This window comes from Fringilla coelebs (genome assembly GCF_963513975.1).
Source record: "Fringilla coelebs genome assembly, chromosome: 1".
Taxonomy (NCBI): Eukaryota; Metazoa; Chordata; class Aves; order Passeriformes; family Fringillidae; genus Fringilla; species Fringilla coelebs.
The window spans coordinates 96,396,823-96,415,652 of record NC_140028.1 but is presented as its reverse complement, the minus strand read 5'-3'; the positions used below and the strand labels follow the sequence as shown (position 1 = coordinate 96,415,652).

Sequence of the window (18,830 nt, the reverse complement as noted above, 5' to 3'; positions counted from 1 at the left end):
CACAAACATATTTAGAAAAGCTGCTGTAACACCTTTGTTTCTAATGCTGAAATGCTTTAAAAAAGTTTAAAATAACCACTAAATTTTAAACAAACACTGAAATGTATTTTTTTCCTCTAAGTGCACATTATTACAAAAGGACAAAAATAGAGCGAAAAATGTCTCCTGTGGACAAATGAAAGAGATAACAATTAGACTGAGGGGTATACTAACAGAGAAACTCCCATGTGAGGTCCCCATTCCTGTTCCAAACACTTTAATTTTGACCTTTGCAGGTTGTCTGAGAATGTTCCACTTTGAGTTATGATGGCAAAAGACAGAAACTTACTGTGGTATTATTAGAAGGTAGACAAGGCCAAATAAGGCAGCTAGAATTAGAGAGAGAACTACAGCACTGGTGAAGTACTCATCCTGAAGCTGGTGGTACTGTTAAAGAAAGGAAGAAGTGAAGACAGTAAATATTTCATATATACCCAGACACCCACACTTGTCCATTGTCAGTAAGAAAGAACTGTATCCTAAAATAAAACAAGCCCCTACTTAGTTAAAAACATGATGGCTTAATTTGCACTGAAAAAACAGATGAGGGAAGTCTACACAAGATTTCCCTTGACAGACTTCTCTTTCACCTTGTAACTAGTCAAAACTGGTTTAGGCTCAGGTATGAGTTTATCTTTTTGAGAAAAAAAATCAGCCACTTTGAACCAGGAGGGAGTGGCCCTCCCTCTGTTTACTCATCATGATAAAAGGCCACAGACTCCTTGCTGCTGCTTTCAAGAAGTTCTCTCACCTCAGCTGCTCAGGACAGGACTCTAATGAGTGAACTTGGAGGCAGCTGCTAATGAGATACATGGGCTCAGTTTGGAGCAGCTACTGTTCCTATTCCACTAAGCTACAGTATTAACGAGAAGAAGCTTTCTAGGGGTCAAAACAAAAGTGTTTTCTCAGAAAGACCCAAAGTTCAAAATCATTTACACCAGAAGACTTTTTATTTTGAAACAAAAATGTTACAGCCTAAAAAAATAAATTACTTTGGAAACTTGAACCCAAAATTTATGCTTCAAACCTGAAAAAATTTGGATCTAATATGGCACACAGCCTTCTAACTTGAAGCAGTAATGACCTGAAATCTTAGACTATATAGTGACTTACAGCGGAAAAATAAATCTTACTGCCAAGTTAATTCAAAACCATGCTATTTTTTTTTTCAAACACATAAAGTAAAGGCTGTAGGTACAACTAATTTGTATTCACAAAAATACTCCTACAAGGTAGGAACAATTGTTAACTGATATGCATGCTTGTATGGTCTGAGTAAATCCCCTGCTTTCAGCACTGCTACACTAGTATAATACTGCAACCTTGTCCACAGATTTAATGTTTGGGGTTTTTTTGTTGTTGGTGGCGGGTTTTTTTTTGTTTTTTTAAAATATTTTCTAGAATTTATGGATCAATACTTAGGCTACCTATGCATCTTCTTGTCAATAACACTTCTCCAAAGCAGATGAGTGAGTAGGCAGACACATTGCAATGAGACAGCATTAAACAAGTGAATCAGACAGTTTGAAGAAGGAAAAGAATGACCAAAACACAGGATATATAACGTGGGGTAGGATCCTGACAAGTAGGACAATACCTATTATGGCAATGGTCCTCTGAATGGGGAATAATGAACATTGACTCCGTGACTGCAGAGGGCTGATCAATTGCTTTATTAAGCTATTCTATATTATACTGTACTCTTAAGAAACTCATAACCCTTACAGACTGTCCAATACAGCTTTATCATAATTGGTCAATCAATCCAAACACCATCCAGCTTCCAATTAAGAGATCACCCTTTGGTAAACTATCAACATCATATTCCACATGTGCACAACAACAGGCACAGCAAATGGAGATAAGAATTGTTTCTCATTCTTTTCTCTGAACTTTCTCACAGCTTCTCAGGAAAATCCTGGGAGAGAACGGTGTCTCTCTCTGTTCAGAGGGTATGTGATTACCACAAATACCAATCTTTCTTTTTATACCCTTCAAGTGTTTCCTTAGAAGGTAGAGATAATGTCACCCTCCTAACTGAGAGACAGTCCAGTGGAGTATTTAAAGACAGTGAATAGAATTTAAACATTGCATGAAACCCAAACAAAAACCCCAATGCTAGTTGGCTTATGGTCAGCGAAATCAGTAAAAATAATTTTAAACTCCCTTACTTTATTTTCACGCTCAATTTGCTTATACTTCAGGGTAATGAAGTTCAAGTCAGCCATCTCAGACTCAGTTTGCCGGGCCTCTATCAAGCGGCTGATGTATCTGTTCACTCGAGTTCCCGGAGTGCTGTGTACAATATTGTTAGAAAAAGAGGAGCGATTCCTGAGTTTTTCAGAGGCTGTCCTTAATGCTCTCCTCTGCAATATGGATAAAGAAAGAAGCATAGATTTAATTAGCACTGAGATTTTGCATGGCTGTTCATGTTACTTCAAACTCACAGAGAGGACGGGGAATTCATTAAGCAGAACAACTACAAACGACAGAGTTCTTATCTCTGTGGGAATGTCACCTTTTTAAAATTCCTTACCTGAAATCCTGATATCATTCAAATCAAAGAGAAAACTCCCACTTCATTCCAAGATTTTAATCTGGAAATTCTTTTCACATATGGCCGTGACACTCCTCTGCCACTGAGGAAATAATCAGTTTGTACCCAGTAGGGTTATTTTACCTTGCAAAATGGTTTTATATTGGTTTGTTTTCTTGACAGAAGACATGGAGCTCTGGACATCTTGAAGATAAGATAACCAGACTCTTCATAACACAAGAGAAGTCCTACTGTCTAGGTAACAATACATGTTTCAAAAAGATAGTTTACCTTAAAGTCTTGGACAATGACCATGTCTGACTACAGAGGGTCAGAAATCTCTGGTGTTGTTATCTTTAACTCACCCATTTGGCTCTCTTGTTATGACCTCTTGAGTATGCCTCAAGTGCACTTGCAGATCCAGATGGAGCCATCCAGCAAATTACCATAACTAACCCATGCCTAACTGGCTCCTCCAAGGCTGAGGTAGCACAACTGTAAGATAATTACTCATAGTCCTTTCCAGTGGAAAAGATTTATCACAGAGCATATCTGAAAGGGATTTTTAGCAAGCTGTCTCTCTTTTCACAGAGAGCACTCAGGAGACAGGGAGCAGCATCTCAGCCACACTGGTGGCAACCTCCAGTTGAGGGCACTTTAATCTGAATTATGGCTAGATCTGTTCTGTGACTGGACAGGGGTCAAGCCTACTTCCCAGAAGAGTTTTGACAGCAAAGCTCAGGCAAGTTCTACTATTTCTGTAAAGTTAAATGAATATTTTTTATCTAGCATCTGCAGAGCTCAAGACAGTTCAAAACATTATGAAATAAGTCTACACAGAATGTAATAAGTAGAGTATGTCCGAAAGATGTTAAAGAAGAAAACAAAATTTCTCTCTTCAGAATACTCAGTCCTAAATACCCATTCTAGAGGCTATATAAAAACATATCCTTTTAATCTAGTTGGTTAAAAAGATGGTGATCACTATCTAAGTAATCTTGCAGGAATAGCAGTTTCCTTTTTCATTTCACAAGAAATTCTTAGGAGTACCTCATCAGTGAACAAATTGTGAACTCTTGCAGTTCATTAGCTTACATGGCTTATTATTATTATATCTAAATCCTTATAAATAGTGAGAAGGGTTATCTGCTGACTGATACCTTGGTTTTATGTTTGTGAAGAAAAGTGGACCCTAGAAAAGATGAAGTAACTTTTCAAGTCTTGCTTTGCTAGCTTTATATGTAGAGAGGAGGTTACAGCAGCAGTAAACAATTTTAAGGTTACATTTTTCTTCAAGTTATCAGATCCCATTACCTGGTAAATTGTCTTTGGTGTAAGAGCTAATTGTTTCAACATGAAAACTAATCTTAGAGGCATAAATTGATTAGAGAACTTAAATTGCCAGCCAAACAACTATTTTCAGTGTTTCTAAACTGAGAGAAATTTGTTTTCTTGAAGAAACATTTGCATCAGTAATTTGAAAGAAAAATGCGTGCTTTCAGGAAAATAATAGAAACAGGAATTTCTATTTCTAACAAAAATATGCAATTTTGCTCTCAATAAACTATAATTAGTTAGCATATGTATTGCATTAATTGCAGCAGAAATGCATCTTCAAGGATTTTTAAAATTCAAATTTAAGCCTATAGTATAACAACAGGGGGGAGGAAAACAGTATTTAAATAAATGTTTCATTGCATCAAAACCTGAAATGAGGGCACATGAATATGGGTGTTATTCTGATATATGAAATAAATTATATTATCTATTCCATTTTGAAACAGGGTTAAAGTTTCTATTCTTAATTAAAAAAACGTTTCTTACATATAATTATTTCCTCTAGGTCTCTTATTTTTATCTTTATTATTATTTTGCCACAGTAGACTTACATTTGATCAAGATCCAGTATTTATGTTTCTCAGAAATGCACTGGATTCAAAGCCTTTAAAGACCCCACGTGTTTTACTTTATTTACATTATTTGAGTACTGAGAACTCTAAAGAAACCCTACACTATAACACAGTGTATTTATATAAGCATAATAAAATACAAATCCATGATGTGTTACATAACAGGTACAAAAGCCCAGAATGACAATTTTTGTTACTGACAGCATTGTAGAACTTCACTGCCAATGTTCTGGCATGAAAAAAAATTCATTAGATCACTAACAAATCCACATGGGTATTTTCTGCATATATTACCATATTTATACATCCATGTACACAAGACACAATGTAAAGAATGTGTGGGTTATTTTTTAAAGTACTCGAAGATAACAATAAATCCCAATTGGAAGGCCTTGTACACGGACAATTTCAAAATCAAATCTGGGGTTTCTGAAAATCTTCAAGAAAACTGTTTTTAAAAGGAACTAATTGACTTTTCTCCCCTTTTTCTGCAGAGGAAACACAAGCACATATAAAACTCAAAATATTAAAGTTCGAATGCTTTCTGAAAGTAAGATTTAGACTGAGTCTTCAATAAATGAAAAAACGAAAAAAAATGTGAAGCAATCAGCCAAATTGAATTACTGATTACAGTGCTGGCATGCTGCCACTCAGTGGTGGAGTGACCTGTGTAATGTTGCCACCTGCTGTCAAAGAAAATGGAACAAGCAACTCTCTCTTTACCTGTAAATCCATAAATTTACAGGTAGATTCATACACAGAAAGAAGAAAACCAGGCTACTAGTATGTAAAGAGTTTTGATTTATGGAATTACCAGGCATCCAAGAAAGCAGAATTTATATTTGTATTAGGGACTTTTAAGTTTAGGATTTGTATTATGAACAAAAAGGGGTTTTGATGAATCAGTTGCCTTTCATATTTCAGAGAACTATCTAGAGAAAAAAAATTATTCTGTTGGTTTGCATTTGTCACAATCAACTTCAGACAGGGATGGACAAAAGATGCAAAAGAATTTATGTTTAAAAGAATAGAAACAGCTTAAGAAATTCCAGTTCCTGTGAAAAAAGCCCTTAATAGAAGCCACAAAGACACCTATGCTGGCTTTTCCAAGAGCAGCTCTGAATTTGAGGGCTTTTATAATTAAATTTGGGTTTTACTGTGGGAATTTGATTTTTCTAGCTCTAGGAACACTATAAGTGTCTTTATCAGTTTGTAACATCATCCCCTGCTTGATGCAGCCCTGGAACTGGTGCCCAAAGAGTGCACTTGGCCCACATGGACTACCTTATCATCATCCTCACACGTCATGACGTTGGAGAAAGGGATCTCCGCCTTGAACATCTTGCGACAGTGCATGAGCTGAACAAGCAGATAGCAGACTGTCTTGAACTTCATCCTTTTGGCAGGCTTAATGTCTGAGAGAATCAGTCCAGGAAATATCTGTTGGTCAGAAAAATAATATTTATAACCAAGATATTGCATTCCCATGCAGACATACACACTTGCAAGCATTTGCACCCCCTCATGGTCAGAACAAAACAACAAATTTTATTAAAATACAGGGAAAATAAGGAGGCAATGGGCATTTTTATTAATTGATGTTAAAAAATATAATTTCAGTCTTCTTCATTCCTCCAGCCATACTAAGTTCATTAAAATCTGAAGAGAATAACTTTTGCTTTAAATATATATATATGCACCTTAAAAGGAGGGTGTGAGGCATTGAGGTTAAAATGCACATCTTATTTCTACAAGGCAAGAAGTGTTATACCACACAGAAATACTCTCAAAGGTTTAAGTATAATCTATTCCTCTTACCACTGGTAAAAGCTCTTGGTTCAGTAAGGACATACATTTCCTTGGTTAACTCTTAAGCATGTATTTAACGACTGCTGACTTCAGTAAAGCCCTAGCACATGCTCAGATGCTTTCTCAGATAAGAATATTATATCCTCAATATTTATACCAAACTTATTCATCCTTCTGGCATGTGGAAAGGGCTAATGAGAAACATGGCAGGACTCCATGCCTCCTCAATATGGGAATTCAAGCCTGTAAAATTAATTTCTTCTGAATCAACAAAATAAAGAAGCACAGAGGACATGGTTCTTAGTTTTCCTAGGTACAAAAGACAGAGAAAATCACTTCCAAAAACTTTATTCAAATGCTATTAAAGTCCACAAATGACAATGAGCATTTGCTGTGCACTATTCACAATACTATGATTTACTAGAGAAGTTTACATCATCACTTCAATGATCAAAGAATGAAGAAAAAACTGAAAGCATTTGTTTAATGCATGTTTTCTTGGACAACTAAAATTAGATAGGCAGGGCAAATGACACTGATTGTATTCTGAATGGCATCTCAAATATTGGCTTGTTGTTATGTTTAACACATACAGACATGCACTTGCATTTTCAGGAAAATCAAGGTTATTTGTTACTGAACTTTCAATACCTTGTTTAGTCAGTTACACACTGGCAATGAAACACAATAGCACTTGTTATTTTTTCCTAGCAGCCATGTTCTCAACATGTGACGGGCTTCAAATGTGCAAAGGTGCCTAGGTGCTTTACTGTACACGGGAAGACTGGCTGGAGCCAGTGAGCATCACTGCACTGCACTGCACTGCACTGCATTGTCCAGTCAGCAGCTGAAATCTGAAAGGACACTTGTGCATCTAGTGCAGAGTCACTTGTGTAAGTGGTAGTTTAACAATAGCTTGTGTGAAGAGATTCCCAATATGAACCCTTTCTTTCAAGCGCTTTCTGGCAGAAGACTTACCACTGAATTGCATAGAAGATACTGTACAAGGATATTCACATACTAATCATCCTTTAGGTATTCCTAAGGACACCAAGTAGATAGTTGTTAGGCTTGAGTATGGCAGTTATGATCAGTTTTTGAGCTACAATTCCCAACAGCTAAAACACATGTTTTGGAGAAGTATTCCATTTACAAATCTTCCTAATATAGCCATAATTCCCCTAGAAGTTCTACATATTTTACAAAGTCTCTCTATCAACACTTTGATACAACAAAAATTAGCATCTTTCTTGAAACTCCCTCCAGTTTTGCATTTAATTTCATTTTCAGAAATTTACATGTGGACAATATCTCAAGAGATCATTAGCTCCTTGCTCAAACCTTTCACAGTGGACATTGCATTAATTAAGTCAACAATTTTGATAATGTTAAATAAATTATGATTTTAAATAAATTCAGAGACCCACAAAAGCTTCCTGACAACCTTCATTGTGGAAAGGCCAGAGTATAGATGCAAGAGTGGCAAAGAATAGGTAGAGTATCTTAGTAGCAAAAGATCAAGAAGGCATGATTGTGAATGGTGATCATATGTGCATGACTATATCCTCCTACAAGGATTTGAGGTCCTATGAATAGAGAAGAATTTAGGCTTTCCTCCATGCAACTTTCTTATAACAGATGCATTTCTGAGAATACCTGCGATGTGAAAACTTGGAAGGGACTCCAAACTGTGGCCCTGCCACCAACATGACTTTTCTCCAACCACATGTTTTTATTCAGTTTCCTGACTTTATCTTCAAATCAGTATGTAGAACAGTTTTAGCTCTTACCATCAACTTGTGTCTTTTAGCTTAGAAAACTTACAAGCAGATAATATATCAGTAGTATACACCCTTCATGTGTTGGAAATACAGTGAATTTTTCCAGATGTTTCAGAGTTAAATAGAAAGTTCAGCTCAGGCCAGCGAAAAAAAAGGACTAGTGTGAGATACCCCATCAAAGAAAAACAAAGACAAGCTGGAATGAGTTTAGCAAAACTTCACCAAAACAATTAGGGTTTTCAAGTGTATGACATACAAGAAGAACCTGTGGGAATTTAGCTCATTTAGCTGGAAGAAGAGAAGGCTAAGGAGGGATCTACTTGCTGTCTTTAACCATTAAAGTAGTAACTGCAGAGAAGACGGAGCCAGAATAATCCTGAATACTACTCAGAAAAAAGAACAAGACACAATGAACAGAGTCTGTAGCAAGGGCAATTCTGATTTGATATAAAGAAGTTTAGCTGTGAGGATGATCATGCCTCGAGAGGCTGCCAGTCAGAGAAACACTCAGCACTTACTCAAATGTGGATCTGACTGCAAAGCCAGCCCTGCTTTGAGCAAGGAGGCTGACCACTTGACCTCCAAAGGCCCCATCCAATTTCAGCTGGTGTGCAATGCTATGAATATTTGTGAACACATGTACTGTGTAGCTACGGTACTTCATGGTTGGCCAAGAACACAGCCACTCAAAGGGCCCTGCATACACACAAGCTGGACACGCTGACAGTTCCCAGTAGATCTATATAATTTTATTTATAATTTTGGTTGATTGGTTGAGGTGTTTTTTAGTTGGTTTGTTTTGGGTTTCTTTAATCTAGTGGTTTCAGGACATGTAGATTCTGCACTGGGACTGAGGATTTTTCATGCTACTACCTTAAACACACAATATCTAAAATATGAAGGAATTCTCTCTCATCTTTGTCTCACAAATCATATCCCTTTTTTATTCTTGCTTTTACAGCAGAGCAACACTTTTGACACAGTCAGCTCAGTGAAATATTTAAGTAATCCCAACTTCTGCTCTAAGTTTATGATAAAATCAGGAAATGCAAAACAGTCTGTTAAAACAGGTTTTAAAACACTCCTCCAAAAAAAAAAAAACCCAACCCCAGTGTCTTTTACTCTGCTTTTCCTCTGATCTTGCTCCAGGCCAGCATTACAGGAAAGCTGGACTGCAGCATTCCCATTCCAGCCCATTTTGTCAATGCATTTTACTTTCTCATGTTTTTTTGATCCTTGGCATCATCTCTAATTCTGTTCACTGTTCGTTTAGCTCATAATTTTAGGAAAGGTTGGTTGTTTGCTGCAACACTGACAAATAAGGTTAAGAGCTGGACTTTTCTAACAGAACACTCTGAAAAGCAGCCAGGACTATATACAGCTTTGTGAATGCAGAAAACAAACAAGCACTGATTCAAATCCTGGTAAAAAAAACCCAGTGTTTGAATGTCATGCAATACCCTGATAAGTACTTCACTGGTGCTCATCTGAGATTCTCAGAAATGTCAGCAGACTGTTATTTCCCTGACTATATTCCACCTCGGTGCATAAATTGGCAAGGGAAAGAAGATACTTATGTCATTCAAAACACATTTACAGAAACCATATATGCTGTAGCACTCTGTCTGTATGTGTTTTCTATCTTCAGGCAGGCAGGACCGTGTCACTTGGTGGTAATATTTGTTTCATGACTATCTTCAAGACATTTTGTCCTAAGATAGATGAGCACATTAATTTTCTTTTTTTTTTTTCCCATCTTCCTGTAGTTAAAATCAACAGACATTTTTTCTACTGCCCTTATGATACATTTTACTTATCACACCTCAGCTATCCAATAAGAAAGTGTATTAGGGATTTTACCAGAAAATATAGCTTCTGTAAGACTAAATTTTAAAATTCAGAATAGTGTCACAGATGTAGACACAGATGTAGAAAAAGCTTGACACAGATGTAGAAAAAGCTTTTAGCAGTTGTAAACGCAAAACCAATGTCTAGGAGATCAACAACAGAGAAAAATCTTCTACCAGTGCCCTACATCTTTCCCTGTACAGATTCCTCATTTATGGAGGAAGAAAAAGAGAGAATGATACTAGAGCACACAACTAATTCTATCAATGACAGCCCAAACTGCAGGCTTCCACACTGATGATGATGCACTAGCAGCTTCACAGCTCCAGCAGGAGCAATCCTGAGGATGCAGAGCAATACACTCTGCAACACAGACGTTGTTCTTCTGTTTGTGTTTGCTGGGTAGTAACAATTTATTTCCAGTGTTTGGGTTTGTTTATTCCAGCAACTTGGGCAATGCAAAGTCTCAGGCACAGAACAGCCCCTGTCCAGATACAAGCTTCCATTAAATGGCTGTGTGCCTATCTGTTGAATTGGCTCTGCTAAGGTATATCTAGGGTGTTGAAATCTGAAACACCCAAATTATGCATTCAGATCTCTAGTTAAATTCCTTGGAAGAAGCTGTGACCTGTGGAGCAGAAAGACCACCCCTGGACTCTCACAGTCATGGTGGCAGCAGCAGCTACAGGTAGCTGTCAGTTTGAAAGAAGAAATCTTCAGTTTGTGCCCAGATACGGACTCAGATGCCTGACGTGCAGCATTTCAAATTAGAAGAATTTTGTCAAATACATTTTTGCTTGCAATGTGCTAATAAAGGAAAGAGTTTTTATGAGCAGTAGGTAAAGTTTTTATATCCCCTGCATTAAATGGGAAGCTGTCTTTTTCTGTCACTACTTACAGTTTAAGAGTCAGAGCTCTAGCACTCCATAAGGGCTGGTAAGCATACAGTCACTTAAGTAAAAATATCAGAATCTATTTGTCCAGAAAATTCACAACTTACAAGAACTATAAAAAAATCCTTGAAACAAAGTAAACTGAATATTTTTAGAAGAGTAAGATGCCAAAAAAAAAATCTTAGGGATATGTTAGGCATACAGGTGGATTTACTGGGACATAAGCACTCTGTGGAAAAAAAAAATTTACATGATTGGAAAAAGAACACAATATGAGAACAGTGTAGTATGTTCCCTCAGGCTTAACCAGGATGGTTAAGTCAAATCAATTTTGAAAGAAAGACATTTCCCCCAAATACAGATGGAACTTCATTTTTAATGGAAGTAATAAATTAAAAAGATTAGGTGCATTAATTTTAGACCTATCGTATCTCAATTACTTTCTTCTGTAGCCTTCTTTTTCTTCTTTTAATCAGGTCAGACAAAATGCAACAAATTTCTATTAAAAACTCCTAGTAATACAAGGACTATAGGCATAAAATTCTTTCACTGTTAAAAGCTCAATTAGACTATTATGAAGACATGATAGAAAGCCTCCCAAAATCAGTTCACCCTATAAAACATTCCAGTTGCTAACAGTAAAAAACCAATAAAGTCAAAAGACAAGTGTGGGTAGGTACTATGTATTTCATCTATACAAAACAAAAACATCATCATGAATCTATGTTGCTTTCTCTCTGCTTTATTGCATAATGTTCATTCCATGCTGGGGGGAAAAGAATCAAATCAGCCACAGGAAAGACATAAGCAGACAAAACCTGTTGGCTGGTGATGGGGAGATGTAGAGCCTAGTAATTTATTATAATATGGAAGGCAAATAATCTGCTTCATGCAACGAAGCTATATCAATTATCAGTAGAGAAGGATGTATGCCAAGAAAAAGAATACTGTCTTTTCAAGAAAACTGATGAAAAATTTGTTTGTTTTCCTGTTACTCTGTGGCAGGATGCTCACAATCTCATCAGTTTATGCTAGATGAAACAACAAAATATGAAAGTGATATGACAGCCTTTGCTACTTTTCTTGCAGCTGTGGCATGCAAGTTGGAACAAATTCAGAAAGGGTGACTTGGCATTAGAATGGGCTGCCCAGAGAAGTGGTAGAGTCACCAGTCCTCAAGGTGTTTAAGAAAAAACTGGATGTGGCACTCAGTGCTATGGTCTAGTTGAGATGATGGTGCTTGGTCATAGCTTGGACTTGATGATCTCAAAGGTCTTTTCCAGCCTAAGTTGATCCTCTGTGATTCTGCGTGAATCTCAATTTGCCGAATTTCCCCCTATTTTGTCATGAGTCAGAGAAATTGTGATCATCTTTTTGAGCTGTGAATCCATCTGCAGTTGACAATAAATTATGCCACAGGTGTGTACTGTAGATAATTCTTCCAAAGAATTCTGACATTTCAAGAGTTTTTACATTTTAAATAGAATCTTTTCCAGAGGATGCTTCTAAGCTGTGTTTACTTATTAAGAGTCATCAATCTTTCAGATAATTTTTCCTAAAATTCAAAAGACTGAAAATAGTAATTTATTCTTCCTGAAACATTGCTTTAATTACCCTTTTTAAATATACTACTGTACTGGTTTTTTGTTTTTTTTTTTTTCTTTTTTTTTTTTTCTATGATTAGTTTTTTAGTTTTGGGGCAAAAAAAAACCCCTGTGGTTTTAGCCATCTGAATTGGAATGTTTAGGGCATGATTCAACACAGCAAACCAGACAGGACACAGAGCACCATACCTCTAACCAGCATCCACTTCCCTCTGGCTGGATAACTAAATAAGGATTCAGAAAAAAAAATGTGGTAATCACCTGGATTTTCAGAGTGGGCATAGTATTGCTCAGAGAATTCGGATAAGAAAGCCGGGCTATCCAAGCCACAGAAAGAATTTACTGAGACTACTTGGCATGGCTTTGTATGTACATGGTAAGGTACGAAAGAAAAGTGTCAATCTCTTCAGAGAAAAGTCTAGTTTTCAAGGGGCAAACAGATATAGTACTCACTTTCATGGATTATTCATGACTGCCTATCTTTCTGTGCTATTCAAATAGTAGGTGCAGATAGCATGTGATTTACACTGCCACAAACAGAAGACAACTAATATATTTGAGTACCCCACTGATGAATAACTCACTAATGCATTAAAAGAAATTTTACAGATGGTGATTTGCAATCTATTGGAAAGCAATTATTGATTATGTTTGAGGCAGACCGTAAAATCCAAGAGACACTTATGAAGACACAGGAAGAATTTGTAAATTGTATCAATAGTGCTTCCCTATGATCTTTGCACTCAATGACTACCATTCCTGGACACAGCTCCATTGCTGTTAATGGTATGCTATGGGGAGGCAGCTGGGCAGTGGAGCAGAGACTGCTATGGAGATGGTAGATGGTGTGGATGTCTTGACCCTTGTTGGCCAGAAACCATGGGAACATCAAATAGAAACATCAAGTATGAAGTTAAAAGGAATGTGGTACTTTGTTTTAAGGTAGTCATGTAAGACTGCACCTGTAAGGTCATGGTTAAGCAATATTGCTAAGTAACATTAATAATTTGATTATTGCTTGGCAGTGGAAAATTTTATTCAGAGCTGTAAGAGTATATAAGCCAAGCTTTAGATAGAATAGATGACCTTCACAATTTCACAACTTTACAATAAATGACTTCTTGCTTGCACCTAAGTGGAGTCCCGTCTCTCAATTGCTGACAGTACACAGCAGTATTTATCTCTCCCTTGTCTCTAGAGCCAGCAAAGTTACACTGTGAAGCAGGTTCCCTTAAAGCTGGCAATGGGTAGCAGTGATGGCAGGCCAACTTCTGTAAAAACTAAAACTAACACATTCTGAGAAATCTTTCCCTTCATGAAAACTTGATCACCTCTCATCACTGCTCAGCTATCTGTAGAAGTACCTTTAGGAACTTTTCTTAATTGGCTGTGCTGGGCTGTTTTGTCAGCTTTTGAAATAATGAGTTCTTTCAAAACTAGAAAGGTGCCACCACAGAGTGAATTGCTGCAATAAATACAAAGAAGTGAGGCCAAGTAAAAAACCACTCAGATATCACTGAGGCTGCACCCAGCCTTAGAGGTGTTTTACTGCAGGGGAATCAGACTTTCTAGAGCAACCAAAGAAATGAAGCAGACAGTCCAGCTAAGGCCCCTACCTCTGCTGTGCTTCTGGGAGTCAGCTACACCAGTAGGAAAACGGAGGCAAAGATGTTTTGACTAATGATGAAAGAACAAAAGATTCTGATGAAAGTCATATACAGTCTAATAAAAAATTAAAATAAATTAAGTTTTAGGCAAAGAGTTTTAAAGTCATAACAAGGATTAGTCAGGTGGGTTGCCAAGAAATCATTAGTAGAAAAAGTTATTTAGCTGGTCTAAACAGTTATAAAGTTCTTGTAAGGGGCTCTGAGATTAAGAGGTATGGCCTAGATTTTTTTTTCTTATTAACTATACTTCACAAAGTAAGAATTTTTTGAAACTAAGAGATAATATTCATGTTTCTAAAGCAAGGAGTATGAATCTTGTGAATATTTAATATATTCAATTTTATATATTAAATGGAAATATGTATGTTTTTCTATCTGGATCAAATATCCTTTAAAAGCCCAAGGCATTCATGTGCATGGTCAGATTTGTATCTACTTACATAAATCAAAATTTTCAAATTTTCTCTCAGTGCAGTATTTTGGTCGGGTGACTATAAGTATTAATATCATTATAAAATATCAAGAAGATATAATCAAACTTTACTTAGGAGAGATGTGATGGCTTTTAAAAAGCTAGTAACATTACCAGGGTATGTATCAGGGAACACGTATTAAAAAAGCACTTTTACATAACTTTTTAACTATGAAAGTCAGCAAAAAAGATTCTTTTAATTAAAAAAAATTCTGCTGGTGGAAATCAGATTCAGCATATAAGTGTGTTTAGGAGCTGAATGTAATCCAGTCAATTATGCATAAATATTACTTAATAATAGCAATAATAATGGTTTGGGTTGGAAGGGACCTTAACGATCACCTAGTTCCAAACCCCTACTGTGGGCAGGGTCTCTCTCTGGCTTCCCTGTAGGCCCCCTTCAGATACTGTAAATTGCTGTACTGTCTCCACACAACTTTCTCTTCCAGGCTGAAGAGCCCTGGATTTCTCAACCTGTCTTTGTCGGGGAGCTGCTCCAGTCTGCTTGTCAACTTTATGGTCCTCCTTTGGACTTGTTCCAACAGTTCCTTGTTGGAGGAAGGAACTTATGGTGGGGGTACCAAAACAAAACTGCAGGTGAGGTCTTACAGAGCAGAGTAGAGAGGCAGAATCATCTCCTTTGACTTGCTGGCTACTCTCCTTTTGAGGCAGCCCAAGGCACTCTTGGCTTTCTGGGCTGTGAGCACACACTGCCAGCTCATGCTGAGTTTTCATCAACCATCACTCCCAAGTTCTTATCCATAGGGTATTCTCATTCATTCTCACCAACATGTACACATACCTAAGATTGCCCTGACCCAGCTGTTGCTGGCTTTACTGAGCTTCATGAGGTTCCCACAGCCCCACTTCTCAAGCCTGCCCAGGTCCCACTAGATGTCATCCCTTCCTTCCAGCATGCTGACTGTTCTACACAGCTTGGTGTCATCAGCAAACTTGATGGAGGTGCACTTTCCATGTCATTGATAAGGATGCTGAACAGTACTGGCCTCACCACTGACCACTGTGGGACACCCCTTTTCACTGGTCTCCAGGTGCACAATTAGCTGCTGACTGCATAGACTAATAGATAATAATAGACTAATAATATAGTCTTTACCAAAATTAAAACTGTAACAAAACAAAAAGAAATTTATTCCTTCAGTGGCTGCTTAGTGGTGCTCTCACATTAAACCAGCAAGCAGATCAGATCACAAAAGTTAGCTGATTCAACGGAAGATTTAAAAGATGGGAATAATTTATATTTTGTTCATATTTCAAAAGTACCTGGTACATGAATGAGTCATCTAACACTGTTACTATCATTCTTGGCTAGAGTGACAGTGATGAAAAAATTTCCTGTCAGACCAAATATAGAAGAATGTGGCGCATGTGTCTTCTAAACAAATATTGTTTAACAAAACTCCAAGCGGTCTTATTGTTGCTTCATATTCAACATATTCTTGTACATCTGTTGCTCATAACATTGATTTTCATTCCACTTGGTATCATACCTGCCTGAGTCAGCTCATGTTAATGTCAGAGATGATATATAAAGAATAAAAACTGCATTTCAGCTGCTGAGGTTCAAGAGGAAGGAATGCAATATTAAACCAGGAGATACCTGCATTCGCCAGGTGAAACTCTGTCTTGGCTGTGTTTCATGGGTAGCCTCCTATTTTTATGTCTCTAAAGAGGCAATGAATTAATTGGGCTAGGAGGGAACAGCAGGTGTTTGTTTAGAAGGCAAATATGCTATTATATAAAGTTTGTGGTCAGTGATCAGTATGCAAGAGTGCACAGACTGGGCATGGCTGTGACGGACTGTGACAAAGAGCAAAGTGGCACGCTGATCGACCTGCGAGCCCAGGGGAGAAACCAGTCAACACCAGTAAAATTCATGAAGGGATTCCCTCTTGGCTGACACGCCATTGATGCATGCTGGAGAGCTACTGTTAGCCAAGCTGTGGAGGAGCATCTGCCACCTCCACAGACTCTTTGGTGACACCCATGGGAAGGATGGCATCTGGGTTTGTGTAGCTGATGGCAAACCGGGCAGCCCGCTCTCACCGATCACCAGCAGCTTCTCAGCAATCTCGCAAAGACAAAGAAATGTGTGCTCTCACAGCAGTACACTCTCATTCTTGCACATTAAACATGCATTGACCTGGCTTCCTTCCATGTGTGACTGTCAAGCTTCTGTTCCTCAGTCACTGTTTTTTGTAGCAGAATTGACACAATACAGTTTTTCTATGTAAAAGTCACATTAATTCCCTTTTGTCTCTCCTTGTCTTTTTGCACCAACCTGTGGAGCAATTTCCTGAAATTCCACTATTTATTTCCCCAATATGAAATAGACCTGATAAATTATAACATAAAAATGAAATTATACATAATGCTGAAGGTGTGAAAACAACAGAAAACCAAGACAAACAATCTAGCAGCAATAAGCAACACACCTACCTTGAATAAACTCTCCCTTGCATTTTCTTCCTTATTGGGATTGATTGCTTTAGGAAATACTGATTTCCTAAAAAATGCTAGTACTGATTTCAAAAAAGCCACCAAAAACCACTCTCACTGATTGCCACAACAGAATTTAGCCCACTGTTTTTCCAACTGTTTTCTTTCCTATTATCTAAAACTGAATTTAATAATATATACCAGAGGAAAAAAATGTGAATTTTCATGATTTTCACAGTGCATGAGAAAACTCCATCTCTCTAATAAGATGATGCTTTAGAGGAAGTACATAAAATCACTCTTGCAGCAGCCTTTCCAGAATAAAACAATGGGATTTTCAATCTCAGAATCAAATTACCCTGGTGGCCGGACTCACATTTTCATAAAAACTCACAGTCATCAAATTAAGACCAGAAAACTGACCGGAGATATGAAATTCAAGATGACCTGTTTCTTTGTGCTTATGTTTTTCTCAGATGGTTAAAACCCTCAAATATGGAGTTTTGATAGCTTAAAAACCTGGTGTGTATAAAGACATCACTTTAAAACCTGACCAATATTTTCAGAATTGGGTACTGTAATTTTCCCCTTGCAGGTGAAAATCCCTGAATTAAATTATTTGCACAGAGTTACAGAAGAGAAGGGTGCAAAAAATCTGTTTCCCAAATTCTCTGGCTGACATAAAAGGCAATAAAGTTTCTCTTGACCTGTTACCATGTTATGATAGATAACTTCAAAGATAAGCCTCATGTGATGTAGAAAAGGTTTACCAAATTAAAAGCGTTTAAACAACAGTTACGGACTTCCAAGGCTCCTGCTGAGGTCACAAGAAGCATTTTTCAGTAGAACAAAAGACTGCACTCAGCAACCATTTGAGGAGGAAAGGTGTGACTGAAAATCACTGCCACCACCTCACCACAAGAGTGCTTGAAGAGCTTTCAGGGAAAAAACAACAACAACAAAACAACCTAGCATTGTCTCAGCTTCCAGAATAGCACAGAACAGCTTTTAAATTATGAAAATATATCACTGAATAAGCCTACCTTCCTACGATGGGATGGCACAATGAAATATGTTTCAATATTATGCTTCTTCAAGAAACTATTCCTTTCATGACCGTATCCTGGTTCTACCTCGTAGTCCCCATTTAGGCACTCTAAGGTGGTCTTTGTAATGTGAACTTTCCTGGAGAGAAAATTAGACATTATTGTTTAGAGCAAAGATACATTATGAGCTTCTTAATACACTTCAGTACAGAAGTTCATAAAGAAATCAACAGGTCAATTTACATGCAAGACCATAGGTTTAATGTAAAAACAAAAACAAAAAACCCAAACAAACAAACAAAAAAAAAAAAAAGAAAAAAAAAAGAAAGAAAAGTTCTGTTTTGTACTTTTAGCCAAATTGAACATAAAAAAAAATTCTATTACATGCATTTTCTAAACTTGGGCAAAGTGAACAGAAAGATAACTGTTGTCTATCCAAACACTTGGAGATTTGCTGTTTTGTAGAAAGTGAGTGTCTGCACACGATCTTCTACATTGTGTGGCCTTCTTAAGTTTTTACCTCAACTGCTGCTTGGGAAAAACATCCTGCTGTTTGAAACTTGTGACATCACACTCCAAACCTCTCTTGTGTATAAAGCAGAAGCTTCTTTTTCTGTTTCACTTCACATCTCTGACTCATATCATTCATCCACTCTGTTTTGTAGGCAGCTTTCTGACTCACTTTGTTTTGGCAATACACCAATCTTTAGTATTATTTTTGAGATTTTTTATCTTGAAAAAGTTTTCAAATTTTCTCCTGGAAGA

General features: G+C 37.2%; 1 protein-coding gene across 1 annotated transcript in view; it reads right to left on the bottom strand.

Annotated features, from left to right (window-relative positions):
• ADCY1 (adenylate cyclase 1) overlaps positions 1–18,830 on the bottom strand; it is a gene marked incomplete at both ends in the record, with an annotated part of 143,433 nt that overhangs the window by 28,768 nt on the left and 95,835 nt on the right. Inside the window, 4 exons of the mRNA XM_084226822.1 lie at positions 329–426; positions 2,211–2,405; positions 5,770–5,925; positions 18,063–18,204. Of these exons, the coding sequence (XP_084082948.1) occupies positions 329–426; positions 2,211–2,405; positions 5,770–5,925; positions 18,063–18,204 (591 nt within the window). The remainder of the gene's footprint in view (positions 1–328; positions 427–2,210; positions 2,406–5,769; positions 5,926–18,062; positions 18,205–18,830) is intronic.